We start from the raw sequence: 25,000 nt of genomic DNA, 5'->3' as shown, positions 1-25,000 counted from the left end.
CTGCAGAGAGAACTACAAACAACATGTCTGATTAACGGAGAGAACTACAAACAATATGCCTGGTTAACAGAAAACTACAATCGTAAGATAAATAACTACACATATATGTGCATAATAATAATATCCCAAAATTATATAGCGCTTTTCTGAGTACCCAAAGACGCTTTACATGGGGGGGCTTTACAGAGGTAACAACAAATAGTAAAAACTTTTTTTTTTTTTTTTTTTTTTTTGCGGCTTACGCCTTTTATAGATTTTTGAAGGGACAGACAGTAGGCTGACAGGAAACGGGAGAGAGATGGGGGATGACATGCAGTAAAGGCCGTGTCGGGTCCGGGAGTCGAACCCGCGGCACACTGCGACTGGATTACCAGTCCGGTGCCCAGACCGTTACGCTACGGCCTGGGCCAGTAAAAACAACTTTAAAGGTATATTCAGTGATTTCACTTAATTCAAATATCACTTATTTTTTTGTTTTGTTGTGATAATCCTCCCTACTATAGAGTGTGCTGGCCATATAAGGAGTTCCTCCCTGTCCCCAGTTAACCCCTGGGGGTCAAAAAACCTTAGGTTTCGTTTTTGACTCCTTTTTGGTCCCACAGCCAAAAACGAAACCTAAGGTTTTTTGAGTGAAATCACTGAATATACCTTTAATAGAAAAAGGAAAAATAACACTAAAAGCTAAAGAACATTAAAAGACAGTGAAAAGGGTTAGCTAGGGAAGGCAATTTTGAAGAGGTGGGTTTTGAGGGTGGATTTGAAGGTTGTGCATGTGCGTGTGCGTGTGCATGTGCATGTGCATGTGTACATACAGTGTCTATGCGAGGTAGTTGCCCCAGTCTGGTAGAGAGAGCCTGTAGTTGAGTGTAGTACCAACACCTCTCTCTCTCCTCCCTGTCGATCTCACTGAGCAGCATGTTCCTGGAAACACACACACACACACACACACACACACACACACACACACACACACACACACACACACACACACACACACACACACACACACACACACACACACACACACACACACACACACACACACACACACACACACACACACACACACACGACATTAACAAAAATGTGTCTTCCTTCAAAACAGGCCTTTCAGACTACGAAGGAAAGTTGGGAGTGCAGAGTCTGCAGTTCCAAGTCCAACAGTTTGACAACATAGTAATAGTAATAGTAATAACTCAAACACCCACTACTCACACCATCCTCATTTCCTGGTCAAAGTTAAACAAAAGAGTCACCACTGAATCCACTGCTCCTTTTATAGGTAGAGGATTCAAATTGGGTTGCACCATGTTGCAGGGGTGCATGTGTCTGGCAATACATATTATTTAATGATTGCAACTAGACGGGTTGTTTAAGACCTGGTTTGTTGATTACTTTGGTATTGACAAATGTACTGTAAATGTTGGGAAATGTTTTCTGTGTTGCATGTTCACTAGATTTATAAGTGAATGCTTTAGGGAAACCTGTCTCTAGACAGATGGTATGGGCCACTAGTCAGAGGCCTGGGTTTGACTTGATGTAGTCAGTCCATGGTGAGACATGAGGAGGAAGGGGCACAATGCGGGAAGCTCTGCCCTAGGACAGTGTAGGGAATGGTAATGTCCACACTGGATGCTTGAATTTAAGCATGTAATTTAAGTTTGTTATTTTCATTATTGGAAGTTATATTTTATTTTTGTGCAAGAAATATTTTCCTGAGGCATTTTCTTGGAACATTATTTTTGGAAACTATTGAAGAAATAAATCTTTGGCAATAGAGATTTGTGGTATGTCATTTTTCTGTGCACCTAGCCCTCATCAAACGGACTCATTTACAGGGACGTGTGGAGCGTTGTCCAGGGTGTTTTAGAGGAGGGAGAAGAGTCTGGGACGTGTGGAGTGTTGTCCAGGGTGTATTAGAGAAGGGAGAAGAGTCTGGGACGTGTGGAGCGTTGTCCAGGGTGTTTCAGAGAAGGGAGAAGAGTCTGGGACGTGTGGAGCGTTGTCCAGGGTGTTTTAGAGAAGGGAGAAGAGTCTGGGACGTGTGGAGCGTTGTCCCGGGTGTTTTAGAGAAGGGAGAAGAGTCTGGGACGTGTGGAGCGTTGTCCAGGGTGTTTTAGAGAAGGGAGAAGAGTCTGGGACGTGTGGAGTGTTGTCCAGGGTGTTTTAGAGAAGGGAGAAGAGTCTGGGACGTGTGGAGCGTTGTCCAGGGTGTTTTAGAGAAGGGAGAAGAGTCTGGGACGTGTGGAGCGTTGTCCAGGGTGTTTTAGAGAAGGGAGAAGAGTCTGGGACGTGTGGAGCGTTGTCCAGGGTGTTTTAGAGAAGGGAGAAGAGTCTGGGACGTGTGTAGCGTTGTCCAGGGTGTTTTAGAGAAGGGAGAAGAGTCTGGGACGTGTGGAGCATTGTCCCAGCGTTTTTTAGTGAAGGTACTTCCAGCTTCCCTGCGTTGGAGCGGGAGGGTTTGTAGGGTCCGATCAGACTTGCAAGATATGTAGGTTATCGACGTCAGCCTCCTATACCAAGCCGAGAGGATCAGGTCAAATAAGGACCTACTACCGTACCTATCGTCTTCCTTGATTGGTCAACCCAGACCACTGGCTTCACGGATTGGCCAGACTTTGCGTGGCGTTTGTGCCTCTGAACCAATATAAGTGAAGCTGCAGAATATTCCGTGCTTTTACAAAGCAGGACTCGACCAATAGGATACCATTGACCAATAGGATACCATTGACCAATAGGATACCATTGACCAATAGGATACCACTGACCAATAGGATACCACTGACCAATAGGATACCACTGACCAATAGGATACCACTGACCAATAGGAAACCATTGACCCATAGGATACCATTGACGAATAGGATACCACTGACCAATAGGATACCACTGACCAATAGGATACCATTGACCAATAGGACTTATCTATCCTAGTGAGTAATGTTGTGCTGGGCGGAGCGTCTGAGAGGACCAGAGACAGCCAATCAAAGCGCTGTGACAGTGAGACACTATGTGTACTCCTTTGGAGGTGAGAAGAAGATTGATGTGAACGTCTTCAACACAAGTCCCAAGTCTTTGATCTGGAGGAAGTTGACCCCAGAGACCCGTGGAACAGGAGAACGCCACCATGAGGTTCCCTCCAGGCGCTACTGCTACACAGCTGTGCTGATTGAAGACACTGTCTACCTCTGGGGAGGTTATCCTTACGGCAATGTGCTTTATGCATTTGATGTCGACGCCCACAGATGGTTCAAACCACGGGTTTCTGGAACCGTTCCAGAGGGGAGGTGGTACCACTCAGCCTGTGTTTTGGGGAAGGTCATGTATATTTATGGAGGGTACAACGAGACTGGACTCTTTAATGACATCTACAAGTTGGACACCACCACGATGGTCTGGACTTTAATTAAGACCAGAGGAACTCCACCTCCTGCTACAGAACGTCACTCTGCTACCATCATCGGGACAAAGATGTTTGTATTTGGAGGCTGGAGAGGGTGGGGTCAGACCTACAACACCATCAGAGTGTTTGACACAGAGACCGACCTCTGGCTGGACACACCTTCTACACAGCTTCTACCAGAAGGACGCTGGGATCATTCATCCTTTACCTACCGCGGAGAGCTGTACATATGTGGTGGTCGCTACGGTAACCAGTACTTCAATGATGTGTGGAAATTCAGTCCAGAGACCTTCTCCTGGAAGAAGGTTGAGCCCAAGGGGAAAGGACTGCCCCCCACATATAGTAGGTGCAGTTGCATGATGGGAGATCGTATCGTCCTCTTTGGAGGAACACCTGGTGACCTGTATGTCTTAGACTTCAGTCCTAGCCTCAAGACATTATGCAAGCTAGCAGTTATTCAGTACGGTATGGAGCAGTCTGAACACCCACACAACATCAGGTGGGAACTGGCAGCCATGACGAGCAACAGCAGCTGAGAAAACCAACACATAACATGACGAAAGACCAATTAACTCTCTGGTAACGCCAGTTACCAGAGGGGGCGCTATAGGTGGAAAGTGCCAGACAAAATGAACGAAATAAGCAAAGACGACGAGCTCTGGTTGTCTTCCATTTTGAACCAGAGGTAAAAGTCGGCCATTTTCATGATCGTGTGATCTCAAATTAGGGTCTCGTATCAAGCCGCGAATAAAATAATATATATTTTTTCCAGGAGGCCAGATTCCCTTAGGAAGGTGAGTTTTGAGCGGCGCTAGCCCCTCCTATGCACAGCTGTGTGTGTGCAGGTTTGTGCCCTGCATGGTTTCTGCTGCCATCGGTGTGTGAATGTGGGAATGTGGATGATGGGCTTCAATTAGTTAAGCATTATTATTGATATCAAACCGGATCGCTGATTCTTTTTTTTCTATTTTTTAATTATTATTAATTTTGTGGCTTTACTTGGCCTTTCCTTCTTCAGTGATCCTAGACCGGTACTAGTTCTAATAGATCCTCACCTCTCCTTATAGATCTATAGATCCTCACTTCTCTTTGTACAGCTCTAGTTCTTATAGATCTATAGACCCTCACATCTCCTTATAGATATAGACATTAACATTACTTTTTACAACCTTACATAGAGGACAACAATGTGTCTTCCTTCAAAACAGGCCTTTCAGACTACGGTGGAAGGTTGGGATGTGTGGAGCGTTGTCCAGGGTGTTTTAGAGAAGGGAGAAGAGTCTGGGATGTGCGGAGCGTTGTCCAGGGTGTTTTAGAGAAGGGAGAAGAGTCTGGGACGTGTGGAGCGTTGTCCCGGGTGTTTTAGAGAAGGAGAAGTGTCTGGGACGTGTGGAGCGTTGTCCATGGTGTTTTAGAGAATGGAGAAGAGTCTGGGACATGTGGAGTGTTGTCCAGGGTGTTTTAGAGAAGGGAGAATAGTTAGGGACGTGTGGAGCATTGTCCTGGGTGTTTTAGAGAAGGGAGAAGAGTCTGGGACGTGTGGAGTGTTGTCCAGGGTGTTTTTGAGAAGGGAGAAGAGTCTGGGATGTGCGGAGCGTTATCCAGGGTGTTTTAGAGAAGGGAGAAGAGGCTGGGACGTGTGGAGAGTTGTCCCGGGTGTTTTAGAGAAGGGAAAAGAGTCTGGGATGTGTGGAGCATTGTCCCGGGTGTTTTAGAGAAGGGAGAAGAGTTTGGGACATGTGGAGCGTTGTCCAGGGTGTTTTAGAGAAGGGAGAAGAGTTTTGGACATGTGGAGCATTGTCCAGGGTGTTTTAGAGAAGGGAGAAGAGTTTTTAGGGAAGGTACTTCCAGCTTCCCTGCATTGGCGCGGGAGGGTTTGTAGGGTTCGATTAGACTTTGAAGATATGGGGGTGCCCAGTGCTTAATTTCTAGCACAATTGTTTTTAGCACAACCAACGGCCACCGATCAGAACACAATAGAACAGGCATATAGAGGTTTTTAAATGTCCTGATGAATTGAAAATGGAGGACCCTGAAGTAACAAGTCGCTTTCTCTGGTTTTATACTCGTAGCAGTCAGATTCTGTATTGACCTGTGTATTGACCTGTGTATTCACCTGTGTATTCACCTGTGTATTCACCTGTGTATTCATTCACCTGTGTATTCACCTGTGTAGGCTACGTTGTGTGAACTGTAACCAAACAAACTGAATACAATTTCCAGGCTAAACTCCAAGTAGCAGCTAAACTATTGCTCCATAAAAGTATGAACATTCCATAATATTCCATATGCAACGAACGACAACAGATGCAAATTGCAAAAGTGCGAGACGAGAGTATTTACGCACCCGGCACGTTCAAAAGTGAGCGACACCGGGGGTTCCAGAGCCACCTGTTTCCTCTCAAAGCGGGCACACGTTTCACACTCAGGTGGAAGAGCGCATCACTGCATGCCTGGCTGACATCTCACAGTGGATGTCCTCCAACCACCTCAAGCTGAACCCAGACAAGACTGAGCTTCTCTTCTTCCCAGCTAAGTCCTGCCCTATGCGGGAGCTAACTATTTCCGTAGACAACGCCCTGGTAACGTCTGTCCCAACAGCCAGGAATCTTGGTGTTGTCCTGGACAGTCAGCTCTCGTTCAAAGCTCACATCACAGCTGTCACTCGATCCTGTATAGTTCACACTCTATAACATACGACGAATTAGACCGTTCCTCACCCAGGAATCAGCCCAGCTCCTAATCCAGACAACAGTCTTGTCAAAACTCGACTATTGTAACTCCCTCCTTACTGGCCTACCAGCATGTGCACTTAAGCCTCTCCAGCTGATCCAAAATGCCACAGCTCGCTTGGTCTTCAACCAGCCAAAATTCTCACATGTCTCCCCCCTGCTCCGCTCCCTCCACTGGCTCCCGGTCGCTGCCCGCACAGAATACAAAACTCTGATGCTGGCATTCAAAGCAACCAAAGGTATGGCTCCCCCATATCTTGCAAGTATGATTGAACCCTACAAACCCTTCCGCGCACTCAGATCAGCCAACGCAGGGAAGCTGGAAGTACCCTCACTAAAAACGCCGGGACAACGCTCCACACGTCCCAAACTCTTCTCCCTTCTGGCTGCAAAACTGTGGAATGCACTTCCCATTGCAGTCAGAACTGCAGCATCACTCCCAATCTTCCGCCGTAGTCTGAAAACCCACCTTTTCAGACTCCATCATGGCCCATAGCACTTACCCTACCCCCTTAGATAGCATTTGATACAGACGTATAGCATGTTATGTAGACAGCACTATAATTGCATTGTATATAGTCATAGCACGCCATAGTACATATGTATAGCATAGTAGTATATATGTATAGTTTATATGTATAGTTTCATTATATAGATATTCCACTGTTACGTTCTTAGCTTACGCATGTTTCATGATAAATGCTTTTATGTGATGTATTCCCATGCTTTTTGTTCTTGCTTAATGTAAGTCGCTCTGGATTAAGAGCGTCTGATAAATGCCTAAATTGTAAATTGTAAGAGTGTTTTTTTTGTTTGTACTTTGCAATTGTGATCATTCAAGCCATGTTTTATTTTGGAATCATACTGGAAATATGACGTTAACGCCTAGTTGACTTGAAAATGAAACTAAGATAATAATACAGACGTGTTGTATATTGTAATGTGCATTTGGGCGGAGCGCCCTCTACAGGTAGGGGAGCTCAACGTCAGCCTCCAACCTACCCGAGAGGATCAGGTCAAATAAGGACCTCCCACCGTACCTATCGTCTTCCTTGATTGGTCAACCCAGACCACCGGCTTCACGGATTGGCCAGACTTTGCGTGGCGTTTTGTGCCTCTGAACCAATAGAAGTGAAGATGCACAATATTCTGTGCTTTTACAAAGCAGGACTCGACCAATAGGATACCATTGACCAATAGGATAACACTGACCAATAGGATACCATTGACCAATAGAATACCATTGACCAATAGAATACCATTGACCAATAGAATACTATTGACCAATAGGATAACACTGACCAATAGGATACCATTGACCAATAGGATACCATTGACCAATAGGATACCATTGACCAATACGATACCATTGACGAATAGGATACCATTGACGAATAGGTTACCATTGACCAATAGGATACCATTGACCAATAGGATACCATTGACAAATAGAATACCATTGACCAATAGGATACCATTGACCAATAGCCAGGATACCATTGACCAATAGGATACCATTGACACATAGGATACCACTGACCAATAGGATACCATTGACCAATAGGACTTATCTATCCTAGTGAGTAATGTTGTGCTGGGCGGAGCGTCTGAGAGGACCAGAGACAGCCAATCAAAGAGCTGTGACAGTGAGACACTATGTGTACTGCTTTGGAGGTGAGAAGAAGATTGATGTGAACGTCTTCAACACAAAGTCTTTGATCTGGAGGAAGTTGACCCCAGAGAGCCGTGGAACAGGAGAACGCCACCATGAGGTTCCCTCCAGGCTCTGGGGCTACACAGCTGTGCTGATTGAAGACACTGTCTACCTCTGGGGAGGTTATCTCTGGGGAGGTTATCCTTACTGCAATGTGCTTTATGCATTTGATGTCGACGCCCACAGATGGTTCAAACCACGGGTATCTGGGACCGTTCCAAAGGAGAGGTACGACCACACAGCCTGTGTTTTGGGGAAGGTCATGTATATTTATGGAGGATGGGTCCAGACTAGACGCACTAATGACACCTACAAGTTGGACACCACCACAATGGTCTGGACTTTAATTAACACCAGAGGAACTCCACCTCCTGCTACAGAACGTCACTCTGCTACCATTATCGGGACAAAGATGTTTGTATTTGGAGGCTGGAGAGGGTGGAGTCAGCACTACAACAGCTACTATAACACCATCAGAGTGTTTGACACAGAGACCAACCTCTGGCTGGACACACCTTCTACACAGCTTGTACCAGGAGGACGTGAGGATCATTCAGCCTTTACCTACCGTGGAGAGCTGTACATATGTGGTGGTCGCTACGGTAACAAGTACTTAAATGATGTGTGGCAATTCAGTCCAGAGACCTTCTCCTGGAAGAAGGTTGAGCCCAAGGGGAAACGCCCGCCCCCCACATATAGTATGTGCTGTTGCATGATGGGAGATCGTATCTTCCTCTTGTGGATACAACACACCTGGTGACCTGTATGTCTTAGACTTCAGTCCTAGCCTCAAGACATTATGTAAGCTAGCAGTTATTCAGTACGGTCTGGAGCATCCTGGACTCCCACACAACATCAGGTGGGAACTGGCAGCCATGACGGGCAACAGCAACTGAGCAAACCAACACATAACATAATAAAATGATAAACAACAATGACGTCAGTCCAATTAACTGCTTAGACGGCAGTTACCAGAGGGGGCGCTATAGGTGGAAAGTGCCAGACAAAATAAGGCCCAGGCGGTGGCGTAACCGTCTGGGCACCCGACTGGTAATCCAGTCGCAGTGTGCCGCGGGTTCGACTCCCGAGCCGGACACGGCCTTTACTGCATGTCTTCCCCCCCCCCCATCTCTCTCCCGTTTCCTGTCAGCCTACTGTCTGTCCCTTCAAACAACCAATAAAAGGCGTAAGCAGCAAAAAAATATCTTAAAAAAAATAAAGAAATGAACGAAATAAGCAAAGACGATGAGCTCTTGTTGTCTTCCATTTTTAACTGTAAAAGTCGGCCATTTTCATGATTGTGTGATCTCAAATTAGGGTCTCGTATCAAGCCGCGAATAAAATAATATATATTATTTCCAGGAGGCCAGATTCCCTCAGGAAGGTGAGTTTTGAGCGGCGCTAGCCCCTCCTATGCACAGCTGTGTGTGTGCAGGTTTGTGCCCTGCATGGTTTCTGCTGCCATCGGTGTGTGAATGTGGGAATGTGGATGATGGGCTTCAATTAGTTAAGCATTATTATTGATATGAAACCTCTTTTCTTTTTTTTTTTCTTTTTTTTTTGGCCTTTCCTTCTTCAGTGATCCTAGACCGGTACTAGTTCTTATAGATCCTCACCTCTCCTTATAGATCTATAGACCCTCAACTCGCCTTGTAGAGCTCTCTAGTTATAATAGATCTATAGACCCTCACCTCTCCTTGTAGAGCTGGTCGAGTTGCTGCTCTCCGATTCGTCCGTCTCCGCCGGAGAACATGAACGCCGCCTTGGGCGGAGCTCCGTCCATGATGTGAGGCGACAAGATGGCCGCCGTGCCGGCGTCCATGGGCCCCGCCCCCCGGTGAGGCGACAAGATGGCCGCCGTGCAGGTGTCCATGGGCCCCGCCCCCCGGGAGGGGCAGGAGGAGGAGGGGCGTCCGGTGAACGACGACGACGACGACGTCATCATCAGGGCCAGCCTCTCCTCTGCCTCTAGCCCCGCCCCTCCACCCCCACCCAGCAGTAGCCCCGCCCCTCCTCCGGGGGTGGGGCCCCCCCCTCCCAGCAGCAGGCTCTCAGGGAGACAGCGGAGGTTGTGGGGCTGGTACTTGAGGTCGTAGTAGTTGGTCAGGTCCATGTGCAGCTCTGGAGGAGAGACGACGGGACGGGATGAAGGGGTTAAATTATAGTTACAGTTTACAATCTTAACACATTTAGACCCGTGGACGATTCTATACAAATGTCTTCTAAGCCCACAGAGGGTTCGAACCGGCAACCTTGCGGTTTTACCATCCAGCCACTCTATCGCTGATCCACCGCCGCGTCATGTACGGGACTCGAACACGCGACGCGCTGTCAGGGCCAGACGCCATTATGTGACACGATCAATCTGGGTTCAAAGCGTTTCACAGCACAGAGTCGTCGGCGTTGTTGAGGGTTTTCAATGACATCCTATTGACCACCGACTCTGTGATCCTACTACTCCTAGATCTAAACTCTGCTTTCGACACTCTCGATCACAATACTCTTATATCTCGTTTGGAGCTTTGTGTTGGTGTCAGAGATACCGCTTTAGCCTGGTTCTCTTCCTATTTATCGGAGAGATGCTTCTCCGTTAAACTAGACAATGCCCTTAACACTAGGAAGTCTGAAAAAATGTCACTACTACTCAGTCGGCTGAAAGGTCAGTTGGACCGTGTTTTTGGTGCGATTTGATTGGCCACTCTCTCCCCCACTCGTCCCTCTCCAGCTGGAGACGACATTGTTCAAGCCTGCATCCCATTTCCAACGAATTAAATCATATATGTTTCTAAACACATGTTTTCACTCCTAAAATGTATAAAACTAATAATACATGTGAAAAATATATATTTTGCTGTTGCCCGTTAGTACTATATTGCAACATAGAAGAGTGTCGCGTTGCTGCCTTTTGTTGTTCTTTTTTCATTCCACCCAGCAAAGAGCCAAGATCACTCTTCTTTTCTCGTGTGTTAACGATGTAATTAATATATGTGACCCCACGCGATGTACAGACTGCTTGACTAGGCATGTAAACATGACATAATTGTATTAATGTTTAAGTGTAATGATGTTATTGACCGGATTATCCGTAGTCCTCCAGCCGTTAGCTTAAATTGCTAATATTATAAGCTAACCGCATTACTAACGCCAATGTATTGCGGTAAATGCCGCATGTCCGCGGTAAATTACTTATACAAGTGAGTCGCGTTATATTTACCTAAATTACCAGCCAAAGTACATTCCAAATAAACAATTATTAGCCACGTTATGTTGTTATATCAGTTTAAATAATAAAAAACATAGCATTTCTTCTTCGTTGGTATAAGGGGAAATCTTGAAACACTTTGTCCCTACTTGCAAGTACATGAACCACGTGACCGGGCTGTTTTCTGCCCCCTCAATATCGCAACCCAACTATTTTATAAGATGGCTCTCCACATCATAAGTGCATAATACTTGTTTATTTGGAGTGAACATGACAATGACGAGTAAATAAATATTAACACGACTCCCGTCGATAAGTTATTTAGCCTGGACATTTCCGCATTTAGCTGAAAACGGGCTTAGTAGCCTACTATTATATTTGATTGATTGTGCCAAAGAATCGCGTCAGGTCAAACCGGCCATGCAAAGTTTGGGAGCTGATAAAACACTTTCCGACTTTGTTTTACGCTTGGGTAGGCTAGAATTGCGTGTGCGTGTGTGTGGGGGGGGGGGGGGGGGGGGGGGAACTCTGCAGATTTATTTTCCCCAGATGGTCTAAAAATGAGTTACTTTGACCAACGTATTACCAATCTTGTACACCATTGCTCACGAAAGCAACACCGTTGATCAAGCAGCCTAGTTCACAACTTCACATACATGACGAAATACGACATTAGTTATGTATTGTCATTTTTATATAGAGGGGGAAACATTATAGGCTACGCGTGTTATCGATGTAATTAATATATATTTGATTGATTGTGCCAAATAATCGCCTATAGTTAGCTAGCTGTTTGTGTGTTGTGGGACGTTCTTTTTTTCCCTCCACCCCTCTTTTCTTTAAATCATAACTTGCTCATTTTTTGCTCATTTAAAAAAAATCAAAATACCATGTAAACTACAAAATTGGGGCTTTCATTTGGTATATAGATCGGTTGTGTAGGCCCTCTCTACAAAACGATATCAAGTGAGAAGGAAATGTCAGGGAATTGGTTTATAAAAGACACCATTATCAAGCAGCGCAAAAAAAAGGCGAGTGGGGGAGAAAGGGGGACGGCGGTCGATTTTGCCGATTATAGCCAGACTGAATAAGAGATATATGCCTAAAATCATATTTACAAAACGTTTCAAATGGAAAAAACACAGAGATGATTTCAATCGAATATTTAGACAAAGTCATGCAAGGGGAACTTTCTCTGGACTTCATGGGCTAAGAAAATAAACTTTTAAATCTCAAATCCGGTCAGAACGGCTGCTCCGACGTCATAGTGTTAAAGGTTTTATGACATTCATTTTCATTTATTTTTATTTTTTATTTTAGGTTTTATGACCTCAATTACACCCAAAAAACCTGAACTTTGAACATTCAGTGGATTTTCTGTGGTCTGAAGTTTTCTTTGGGGTTTGGAAGCCTTTTGAGCTACAATGAAAACAGGCAACACAGTGAAAACAGTGACATCTGCTGGCAAATCCCATTGACATATATGGGATTTGCAGGCTCTTACATCACAAACTGCCGGCAAATCAGAGCACCTGTTTGAGCCAGAAAACCCCAGATCACAGAAAATCTACTGAATGTTAAAAGTTCATGTTTTTTGGGTGCAATTGAGATTAGAAAACCTAAAAAATAAATAAGAACAATTCCAAAACCTTTTTTTTTTATGTCACAATCCCTTTAAACTTGACAAACAGGTCAACAGTTAGCTCTAGTTTCTATCATCTGAGGCTGCTGGCCAAAATCAAGTCTGTGCTATCTTTTAACGATTTTGAGCGGGTTATACATGCCTTCATATCTACGCGGTTGGACTACTGTAATGCCTTGTACGCTGGTTTAAACCAAGCCTCCCTTGCTCGACTCCAGCTAGTCCAAAACTCAGCCGCTCGTCTACTCACAGGTACTCGCAGACGTGAGCATATCACACCTGTCTTGGCCTCCCTTCATTGGCTCCCTGTCCGCTTCAGAGTGGATTTTAAAATTATTTTATTTGTCTTTAAATCTATAAATGGTCTGGCTCCTCTTTATCTGTCTGACCTTATTGAGGTTTATACTCCTCCTAGGTCACTGCGGTCTGACCTCAGGGTCACAAAGAAGACCCGCTTAAAGTCCAGAGGCGACCGAGCCTTTTCTGTTGTAGCCCCCAAACTATGGAACGCACTCCCCTCCATCGAGACCTTTAACCCATTTTGGGCGGGCACCTGTTTTGGTGTTAGCATCATGTTATGCTTTAGCTATTGAAAAATCTACAAGCTCTACAAGATCTACAAGCTCATAGCTTGTAGATTATTTTTGAAAAATCGAAGAACGACCGACATAGAAACATAGCTTTTTCAGAAAACTGTCAGGATGTAGAAGACATTTATAGAATCTGATCTCAGGTCAGAATGGGTTAAATCTGGCCTAAAGACCCACCTCTATGCCTTGGCTTTTAACCCCGCTTGAGTTCCTTCGGTCCTTGTATGTGTTTTGTCTCACTGTGACGCTGTTGTTTTTCTGTAATGTGTCTCAGTTGTTGTCACTGTTTGTACTTTGTTTTCTCGCTGTTGTTATTCTGTGTGGTAGCTTATAGTGCACTTGGTTTTATTTTTCTCGTACGGCACTTTGTAAACTCTTGAGTTTTAAAACGAGCTATATAAATAAAGTGGATTGGATTGGATGCGCCTGGACCGCTATAGGCCAGCGGGCGCCCACAACGAGCTGCAATTCTAACCCATTCTGACCTGAGATCAGATTCTATAAACATTCTTCTACATCCTGACAGTTTTCTGAAAAAGCTGTTTCTAATATTCTATGTCAGTCATTCTTCCATTTTTCAAAAATAGCAGACCTACAAACACACACACGCACACGCACACGCACACACACACACACACACACACACACACACACACACACACACACACACACACACACACACACACACACACACACCTACCTTTCAGTTGGTCCAGGACGTCCGTCCGCCCGCAGGAAGCCAGCGTTCCTGCTTCCTGTTCCAGTTTACCCTGAAGCTGCTTCAGCACCTCCTGGTAGAGAGACATAGACACACAGAGAGAGAGAGAGTTACCTCCTGGTAGAGAGACATAGACACAGAGAGAGAGAGAGAGAGAGAGAGAGAGAGTTACCTCCTGGTAGAGAGACATAGACACAGAGAGAGAGAGAGAGAGTTACCTCCTGGTAGAGAGACATAGACACAGAGAGAGAGAGAGAGAGAGAGAGAGAGAGAGTTACCTCCTGGTAGAGAGACATAGACACAGAGAGAGACAGAGAGAGAGAGAGAGAGAGAGAGAGAGAGAGAGAGAGAGAGAGAGAGAGAGAGAGAGAGAGAGTTACCTCCTGGTAGAGAGACATAGACACAGAGAGAGAGAGAGAGAGAGAGAGAGAGAGAGAGAGCGAGAGAGAGAGAGAGAGAGAGAGAGAGAGAGAGAGAATGACATTTCAAACACAGATAAAATATATTTCACAAATATATTGAATTTCCAAGCCGCTATGTGGCGCCCATATAAGGGCATATGTCACCGTGGTGTGAATTAAACATTGAACATTATATGTCTGTACTCTAACAGCCAATATAAATCTGATGGTTTAAAACGTCCAAACTGCATCCTCTCGTCAGCTGATCACACATTATTAAATAAATTGTTTATAACAGTGTAATAGGACATTTCCCTTTTCTATAATGCCGTACTGCCCAGGATTGGTGAATTCATGACCTATACACAATTCACATTCTGTTGAAGCTTTCAGGAGATTTATTTTGATAGCATAACAATAAGGAATACATTCATTATTACTGGGTGGTACTGTCATGTGACATTTGTAAAAGCATGGCTGCCAAGTGATAGACTGCATATGAATATTACACAAATCATGGAATAAATTTACAGAGAAATGTCTGCACTATTTTGTTTGTAAAGGTGTCTGGCAATAATAATAATAATAAAAATAAGTCCCCTATAGGGTAGTGGTTCCCAAACTGTGGGCCGGGACAAACATTGTGAAAAAAGGCAATCTATAAAAGCTCACATAACGCTGAGTGTCTTTGCACCAAACACACTCAGTCAGTAGAACCAAATGGCCACTTGTCTGGTCTATGGGGAAGATGGACTCCTCAGTGGGGATACAGTGGAGAGAAATGGCCCCTCATGGGCCTAGAGACTAGAGAGGTGTGTAAAGGGCCTCCCACACCGTCTGCGAACGCCGCGCATCAAAACAGCCGCCTCCGTTATTTTCAATGAACCTATCGCACAACGGCGGCGTCCGACGCGCGCTGGCGCCTCGCCTGACGCACCGATAGAACCAGTTATATTTTCCAGGCGGACGGAGCCGGTGTGTGTTGGGCTTAAGTCAGTACAGAGCTATCACACATGTATCTTGGTATATAGGCAGGTGGTGGAGTGTCGCACGGATATAGGGGTCAGTTATGTTTGACACAGACATCTTCTTATTCCCGAGACTGTAGTAGTTATGTGTGTAAAATTAATTTCACATTTACTTTGTGTTTGTTACTGCTGGCAATAACCTTGAACCCTGGGCTCCAGTCTTGGTCTCCCCATAAAATCCCAATCTAACCTCCCTCCACGCTGTGTCCCTGCTGCTATCCAACAAACAAGCATTTCTTTCTGCATAGACCTAATGGTCAGACCGCATGTTTGAGGGGTGCTAAGCCCTCCAAAGCATGTATTTTTAAGTCATGTGGCAGCCAAGACTACTCCGGACTTTAATGTTTGTTTAGGGTACTAAATGACAATGTAGGATGACATTTGGCCGATATAAATACAGTGGGCGCCCCTCATTTCGTGATTTTTGCACTTTTTGCATTTTTGTACTAGCTGTTCTAGAGAGGGGAGAGGACATTCTGCGACATAATGATCAGTCACTGGGGGCCCCTAGTAATATGAATGGTCAGCCACCAACCAGACGTCGACTCTCCTGTGAGCCAGTCCGACATAGGGACACCCCTGTCTGCCTGACAAACAATCATGCACCACGTGGAGGTCTTATAACCACCACTATGTGGGTCTCACCCTCCTGTATACCTATGCCCTCTCTAAGCGCCTAGCTCAAAGCCAGCAGGAGGTCCATTTGGGACCAGCATACATACATTTAGGAAAACTACTGTCTGCCTGACAGTCTTGCAACATGTGGAGACTGTCCTCACTACCTATGCTAACTCAAGAGGTCCTATCTCGGGAGTAAGAGCCAGCATGGTCCACATGGGACCAGTGGGACTAGTGAGCCAGGCGACATAGGAACACTCCTCCCAGCCTAAGCTAAACCCCAATTCCTTAGTTTCTACCTCCTCCACACTCCGTTCTCCAGCATGCCATGACTTAGAAATCGTTTGAATCCCAAATGCTAATTTGCTTTTGGAGGGGTTGAGAACGAGGAGAGTGCAGGCTCCCTAAGCCACTTGGAGTGAGATATGGCAAAGATGAAAAGTTCTTTCATGTATCGTTTGCAGAACTGTCTTTGTTGAAATGTGTGGCGTATCATTTCTCCTTCTCTACATGACAATCCTCGGAGCTCCGGAATGGTCCAACAATCCAACTGTGTGACATGTCATGATTGCTGTTACTTCAAAACGATGCAGGTCTATTCCCCCCTCCTGGACATGAATAATGTATACTTGAATATTGGAATGTGGCTATTGCAATGCACAACATGGAGGTCTTAGAACTACCACCACAGGGACAGGCCCCAATCTCTCAAGCGCCCCATAGCTTTAATGGGACATGTATGAATACAGTGAACCCCCACTCCCCATACCAACCCTAGGCCCACTAAACTCTAGACCGGACCCCCCTTTACCTTCTCACCCAACCCCACCTATCATACGCCCCTCTGCACCCGGTAGAGACTTCTGACTACTACTCTGCACTAAGAGTAAATAAGAGCATCGCAGTCCCGCCCCCTCGAGAGAGACGGAGAAGAAATCACCGTTCATTTTCCTCATAGACTTTTCAAAAAGTATTTATTTAAAGACGTTTACGCCGCGGACAAAGCCAACTCTTGTCGTGACAAATCATGACAATAAACACAATGTTTTGGGCCAAACAAAGAATTAGAAAGTAGAAAAAAACGGCAGGTTTATACAACACTTGTTTTTCTTCTTTGTAATTATTTGTTTGGTCCAAAATATTGTGTGTGTTGCCATGATTTGTCACGACAAGAGTTGGCTTCGTACGACGTCTTTAAATAAATACGTTTCAAAATGTCTATGGGAAAAATGCATTGGGAATTATTTCCTGGGCCTGGCGCCGTCATGAAAGGGGGCGGGACTGCGACGTCTATAATGCAAGAAATTAGTTTTGGGTGGGGTGTATAGTCAAAGATGAATTATTTACAGTAGTTTGAGCCAAAGTTTATCCACCGAGCTATCCAAAACGTTTCAATATTGCAATCATGTAGGCTATTATCTATCAACTGACAATATTCTCTGCCACAACCTTCTGAATTACTGAACATTGTGACTAGTAGTGTTGTTGTGTTTTGAGGATATCTTGAAACCTTATTCCAAAAAATATATAAATACTCAGACATTTATTAAATATTTAGTTTAGTTAACTTGAAACTGGTGACTATTTCAGATGGTTTTAACACAATATTGGATTTCACAATTATCTAATTGTATCTCTGCAATTTGGACAAGTTCAATGGACTCCTAGACCCCAAAAACATAGGGGTAGACACAAAAAGTACTTGTCTAGGATGAATAATGAAGGAGTTAGGCTATTGTAATGGTGTTTAGGCCATCTTGGACGCCATCTTGAAAATAACACCTTTCGGGTGGTCAGACGTTGGTAAACTTTTAGTATGTTATTAAGGACACCTAATACTACATAAATCAGTTGAGAAACCTTTTGTTGCAATTTTTTGGGGGTAAGGTGCCTTTTTTTCCATAGATTTACTCGCCTATCCTCCTATTCCCGGAGCGCATTTCCGAACGCACCCTATAATATACTAAATGTCTTCTGAAGCCATTAAAGGAGCGCTAATCTTTCCTGAAAGTTTTCTGAAAAACCAGTCAGTAGTTCTTCTCAAACTATTTAATGTCGAGGAGCCCCAGAATTTATCCCATTCTGACCTGAGATCAGATTCATACGAGGTTTCCACTGGACACACACTGGTCTGATTAACCCATTCTGACCTGAGATCAGATTTTAAAAAAAGTCAGTCGTTCTTCGATTTTTCAAAAATAGCAGACCTACAAGCTCGTAGCGCGCCACTCGGTGGCGCGCTATGAGCTTGTAGATCTGCTTGTAGATCTGCTACAACACAACGCATCAAAGAAGCAGAACAACAACAGAATACACACACGACAACACAACGCATCAAAGAAGCAGAACAACAACGATAGACGACAGACGATAAATCAGCACCATGCACTCACCTGATGAAAAACAACACAGCCCATCGCTAAACGCAACGTGCGTCTTCATGTATGCCCTGTGCGTGTGCGTGTGTGTGTGTGTGTGTGTGTGTGTGTGTGTGTGTGTGTGTGTGTGTGTGTGTGTGTGTGTGTGTGTGTGTGTGTGTGTGTGTGTGTGTGTGTGCGTGGCTAAATCCCTCTGACAGCACCAGGCACTCAGCCTGACCCAAAAAACAAAGACCTCCAAACATCCCAAAAACAATGGAAACAAGTACTCCTTTGTCTGTCTGTGTCTGTCTGTCTCTGTCTGTGTGTGTGTGTGTGTGTGTGTGTGTGTGTGTCTGTCTGTGTCTGTGTCTGTGTCTGTCTGTCTCTGTCTGTCTGTGTGTGTGTCTGTCTCTGTCTGTCTGTGTCTGTGTCTGTCTCTGTCTGTCTGTGTCTGTGTCTGTGTCTGTCTGTCTGTGTCTGTGTCTGTGTCTGTGTCTGTATCTGTCTGTGTCTGTCTGTGTCTGTCTGTGTCTGTGTCTGTCTGTGTGTGTGTCTGTGTGTCTGTCTCTGTGTGTCTGTGTATCTGTGTGTGTCTGTGTGTGTCTGTGTCTGTCTGTCTGTCTGTGTCTCTGTCTGTGTGTCTGTCTGTCTGTCTGTGTCTCTGTGTCTGTATGTCTGTCTGTCTGTCTGTCTGTGTCTCTGTCTGTCTGTCTGTCTGTCTGTGTCTGTCTGTCTGTCTGTCTGTCTGTCTGTCTCTCTCTCTGTCTGTCTGTCTGTGTCTCTGTGTCTGTCCTCAGGTCTTTCTACACAGACTCTCCAGATCAGCTGACATGACATGACAGGTACCCCCCCCCCCCCCCCCCCCTCCAGGCGGAATGAAGGATAATCCAGATGGGATTAAACATCTGTGCGTGCGTGCGTGCGTGCGTGCGTGCGTGCGTGCGTTGTGATGGCCCCTGGCCATATTTATTATTATTATTATTATTATTAGAGTTATACTTTAAGATTAGGTTTGCTTATTATTATTATTATTATTATTAGAGTTATACTTTAGGATTAGGTTTGCTTATTATTATTATTATTATTAGAGTTATACTTTAGGATTAGGTTTGCTTCGTTGTAGTTTGTCATTTGTTGTTGTCGTTAGTCTGATTTCAATAATTGCTCTTTTGCCAATTAAATTAATTGATTCATTTCATGTAAATATTCATTCAGTTTATTAATATCCACATTCTTGTTAATAAATTATATTTGTGCACAAGCTGCTGCTTCTCATGTCCAACATGTTGCAGGTCTTTGCCCCTAGAACAGTGTTGTTTTTGGCAGCAAATTTCTATTTTAGTCTTTGGACTGAAACTTCATTTAGTTTTAGTCACATTTTAGTCACCTGGAAATGTCTTAGTGTTAGTCTAGTTTTAGTCGACTAAATGTCAAAAGATTTTAGTGTGAGTGTTTTTACACTTGCTGAAAATAGCCGATCTACAAGCTCACAGCACGACGCGTTGTGAGCTTGTAGATCAGCTATTTTCAGCAAGTGTAAAATGACTTATACTGGATCTCTTGTCCACTAGTCCCTTCCTAACATTTTAGTCTAGTTTTTATTTGTTGACGAAATTGTCAGTATATTTAGTCTTAGTTTTAGTCATCATAGCTTAGTTTTCATTTAGTTTCCATTCGTTTTCGTCAGAGAAAAAAGGTAGTCGACGAACATTTTTCGTCTTAGTTTTAGTCGACGAAAACAACACTGGTTGCAGGTCTTTGCCCCTAGAAGACACTATAGGTGGTGACAGCATCACGTATAGCATTCATCCAGTGAGACTTGTAGAATAATATTCAGTTTGTTTCTAATTACGACGACTGTATTTACCTTGCTGTAACAACAGAACCATGTGGTCTAGACCCCATAAGGGACCCCTATAAGAGGACCCCCATTAGAAAATACATGCCAGGGACCCCCCATTAGAAAATACATGCCAGGGACCCCCATTAGAAAATACATGCCAGGGACCCCCATTTGAAGATACACGCAGGGACCCCCATTAGAAGATACATGCCAGGGACCCCCATTTGAAGAGACAAGCCAGGGACCCCCATTTGAAGAGACAAGCCAGGGACCCCCATTTGAAGATACACGCCAGGGACCCCCATTTGAAGAGACAAGCCAGGGACCCCGATTTGAAGAGACAAGCCAGGGACCCCCATAAGAGAAGATTTATTTACGTCTCTAGCAGTGATTCTCAACCCGTTTAATTTCAAGGACCCCCAGTTTGACATACATTAGTCTACGAACCCCTATTTCTATCTCTGGGACCCCCAATGTATATTGGCGTAAAATCACTGTTAATTTAGTGTACAGACCAAATGGACCCCAACGGGTCCATTTGGTTCCGTCTGTACTCTCAGAGTTACAGACCTGTAAGCTCTATTATAGTCTATTGTTTTGATATGAAAACAGAGCTGCGGCCACCAGGGGGCAGAAGTGTCCCGGTCGATAATGTTTCATAATAATGCTGAGGGTCTTGTGTAGATCTAATCTAAGTCTTTATGTCACTTACCCCTGCATGAGGTCTTATAGATCAGTGCTAAACATGATCAGTCACAGTCAGTATAGGTCAAAGCTTTATTGATCATCAGGGGAGTGGACTGAGTGCTGCGCTATGTAGATCTGATACTTTTGTTACCATTGTGAAAGCTTGTGCAAATCTCTGAATATAGATATAATTTCATAACGAACGTTTTTTAACTCATATCTTTGCTTCTGCATGCACACACGCACGCACGCACGCACGCACGCACACACACACACGCACGCACGCACGCACGCACGCACGCACGCACACATCAGTGTTGTTTTCGTCGACTAAAACTAAGACGAAAAATGTTCGTCGACTACCTATTTTCTCTGACAAAAACAAATGGAAACTAAATGAAAACTAAGCTACGATGACTAAAACTAAGACTAAATATACTGACAATTTCGTCGACAAATAAAAACTAGACTAAAATGTTAGGAAGGGACTATAGTGGACAAGAGATCCAGTATAAGTCATTTTACACTTTTTGCATGCTGAAAATAGCTGATCTAAAATAGCTGATCTACAAGCTCACAACGCGTCGCAACGCGACACGTTGTGAGCTTGTAGATCGGCTATTTTTCAGCAAGTGTAAAAACACTCATTACGACGGCATCAAGACCCACCAAAATACATTTTAGTCGACTAAATCAACTAGATTTAGTCGACTAAAATCTTATGACATTTAGTCGACTAAAACTAGACTAACACTAAGACATTCCAGGTGACTAAAATGTGACTAAAACTAAATGAAGTTTCAGTCCAAAGACTATATGACTGAACTAAAATAGAAATTTGCTGCCAAAAACAACACTGGCACGCACGCACGCACGCACACACGCACGCACGCACACACGCACGCCCCTCCCCCTCCTCATCATGAGATGAGACGTAGCGTTCACGAAGAGATTGATTCAGGTCAGTGACGACGTTAATGTGATGTAATATAATCATGAATGAATGAGTCGCTGGTCAGTAAATCTAGGACACATCACTGACTGCTGAGCTGAGAGAGATGAAGCAGGGACCCCCCACTACATAGCAGGGACCCCCCACTACATAGCAGGGACCCTCACTTCATAGCAGGGACCCCCCTCACTACATAGCAGGGACCCCCCTCACTACATAGCAGGGACCCCTCACTACATAGCAGGGACCCCCCTCACTACATAGCAGGGACCCTCACTTCTTAGCAGGGACCCCCCTCACTACATAGCAGGGACCCCTCACTACATAGCAGGGACCCCCCACTACATAGCAGGGACCCCCCACTACATAGCAGGGACCCCCCACTACATAGCAGGGACCCCCCTCACTACATAGCAGGGACCCCCCACTACATAGCAGGGACCCTCACTACATAGCAGGGACCCCCCACTACATAGCAGGGACCCTCACTACATAGCAGGGACCCTCACTACATAGCAGGGACCCTCACTACATAGCAGGGACCCTCACTACATAGCAGGGACCCTCACTACATAGCAGGGACCCTCACTACATAGCAGGGACCCCTCACTACATAGCAGGGACCCCTCACTACATAGCAGGGACCCCCCACTACATAGCAGGGACCCCTCACTACATAGCAGGGACCCCCCACTACATAGCAGGGACCCCTCACTACATAGCAGGGACCCCTCACTACATAGCAGGGACCCCTCACTACATAGCAGGGACCCCTCACTACATAGCAGGGACCCCCCACTACATAGCAGGGACCCCCCACTACATAGCAGGGACCCCTCACTACATAGCAGGGACCCCCCTCACTACATAGCAGGACCCCTCACTACATAGCAGGGACCCCTCACTACATAGCAGGGACCCCCCACTACATAGCAGGGACCCCCCACTACATAGCAGGGACCCCCCTCACTACATAGCAGGGACCCCCCACTACATAGCAGGGACCCCCCTCACTACATAGCAGGGACCCTCACTACATAGCAGGGACCCCTCACTACATAGCAGGGACCCCCCACTACATAGCAGGGACCCCCCTCACTACATAGCAGGGACCCCCCACTACATAGCAGGGACCCCTCACTACATAGCAGGGACCCCCCACTACATAGCAGGACCCCTCACTACATAGCAGGGACCCCTCACTACATAGCAGGGACCCCCCACTACATAGCAGGGACCCCCCACTACATAGCAGGGACCCCCCACTACATAGCAGGGACCCCTCACTACATAGCAGGGACCCCTCACTACATAGCAGGGACCCCTCACTACATAGCAGGGACCCCTCACTACATAGCAGGGACCCCCCTCACTACATAGCAGGGACCCCCCACTACATAGCAGGGACCCCCCACTACATAGCAGGAACCCCTCACTACATAGCAGGGACCCCCCACTACATAGCAGGGACCCCCCACTACATAGCAGGGACCCCCCACTACATAGCAGGGACCCCCCACTACATATCACTGCACAAAAGGCATGGAATACAGATGTGTATATTACAGGAAACTCCCGTTAAAACTTTCCAACAAACTCTGGTAAACTCCCCAATTGTACCATCACACCTGTATATAACCGTATATTAACAGTATATGTACCGTCACACCTGTATATTACCGTATATTAACTGTATATGTACCATCACACCTGTATATTACCGTATATTAACTGTATATGTACCATCACACTTGTATATTACCGTACATTAACTGTAAATGCTGCTAAAGGTTTACGGGCAAAATACAGTGTCCATAATAATTGCCCGTTAACTCCTCTTTACACGCTGTGTAGTGTATTCCGTTGTATTTAATAAAGCCTTAATATCCTGATAAAATACCGAGGTGTCATTCTCCAGTTTGTTGAGGTGGTGGTAGTTGCCCCCTAGCTCCCCCTACAGGTGGGTTAAGGTACATACCAGGGGGGCAGTCAGACAGATATTTTGTGAAGCCACTGAGGAAATCGGGACTTCCTGAAAGTTCATATAATGGCCTGTTGTGGCGCTGTCTGTCATTGGACCCAGAAAAACCCATAGCCCCATAGAGGTCCATGTATTTGGGCCCAACTTCACCTAGACTGTATTACCTTAATAAACATGGTCATGAATACTTTCTGCTTCCAGTCACTAGTTTAAAGTCTCATTTCTAATGTCATAATATTCTTTTTGGAAAATTATGGTCCCATTTATTTAAAAAAAATGACCATAAAGTCGCGTATGTTCTGAGGGGCATGGCTACCGTTACAGTCTATGAACGGGATCCCCCACCCACTCGAGTCATAAAATAAATAAATAAATAAATAAATTAGGCGACCGGAAATAGGCCAATATAACGGCATAAAACCGCCCCAAAACGGCTCCAAAAAACAGCAAAAATGTTGCGCGCGGGTGAAGGGTGAATCTTCGAGCTTCAGTGCCCAGGGGCCCTCAGAGGTGTTAATCCGGCCCTGATGGTACGTACCTTCATATCCGAGGTGTCGTTTTCCAGCTTGTTGAGGTGGGTAGAGTTGCCCTCTAGCTCCCTCCTCAGGTGGGTGTTCTCCTTGCGGAGAGCTTCCACCTGGTGGGCCAGCTGGTCGTAGGAAGCCACGGCCATGCTCTACTGCCTACAGCGCCCCCTGGAGGAGGAGGACAACGAAAAGGAGATTTTACAATGTGATTATTGTGCCAATGATTCACAGTTTCTGTACAGTCACTGACTCACACTAAAGCACCATCACTTAAAGCCCATTCTGACCGGGAACCCATTTTGGTGTTAGCATCATGCTATGCTTTAGCTATTGAAAAAATAGCAGACCTACAAGATCATAGCGCGCCACCGAGTGGCGCGCTATGAGCTTGTAGGTCTGCTATTTTTGAAAAATCGAAGAACGACTGACATTTTTTTAGAATCTGATCTCAGGTCAGAATGGGTTAATCAGACCAGTGTGTGTCCAGTGGAAACCTCGTATGAATCTGATCTCAGGTCAGAATGGGTTAATCAGACCAGTGTGTGTCCAGTGGAAACCTCGCATGAATCTGATCTCAGGTAAGAATGGGTTAATCAGACCAG

General features: G+C 45.3%; 2 protein-coding genes across 2 annotated transcripts in view; one reads left to right on the top strand and one right to left on the bottom strand.

The window, feature by feature from the left end:
* The window catches only part of apc2 (APC regulator of WNT signaling pathway 2), a gene marked incomplete at both ends in the record, with an annotated part of 93,508 nt that extends 68,964 nt beyond the window's left edge, over positions 1-24,544 (bottom strand). Inside the window, 4 exons of the mRNA XM_083766790.1 lie at positions 813-921; positions 9,541-9,970; positions 13,984-14,074; positions 24,410-24,544. Coding sequence (XP_083622916.1) covers positions 813-921; positions 9,541-9,970; positions 13,984-14,074; positions 24,410-24,544 — 765 coding nt within the window. The remainder of the gene's footprint in view (positions 1-812; positions 922-9,540; positions 9,971-13,983; positions 14,075-24,409) is intronic.
* Positions 1-25,000, top strand: part of thop1 (thimet oligopeptidase 1) — a 417,271-nt gene that overhangs the window by 58,242 nt on the left and 334,029 nt on the right. The window lies entirely within an intron of this gene.

The sequence above is a fragment of the Protomyctophum parallelum genome (genome assembly GCF_964188405.1).
Source record: "Protomyctophum parallelum genome assembly, chromosome: 6".
Lineage (NCBI taxonomy): Eukaryota > Metazoa > Chordata > Actinopteri > Myctophiformes > Myctophidae > Protomyctophum > Protomyctophum parallelum.
The sequence above is the reverse complement of the archived record's forward strand: the minus strand, read 5'-3'. Positions and strand labels throughout refer to the sequence as shown.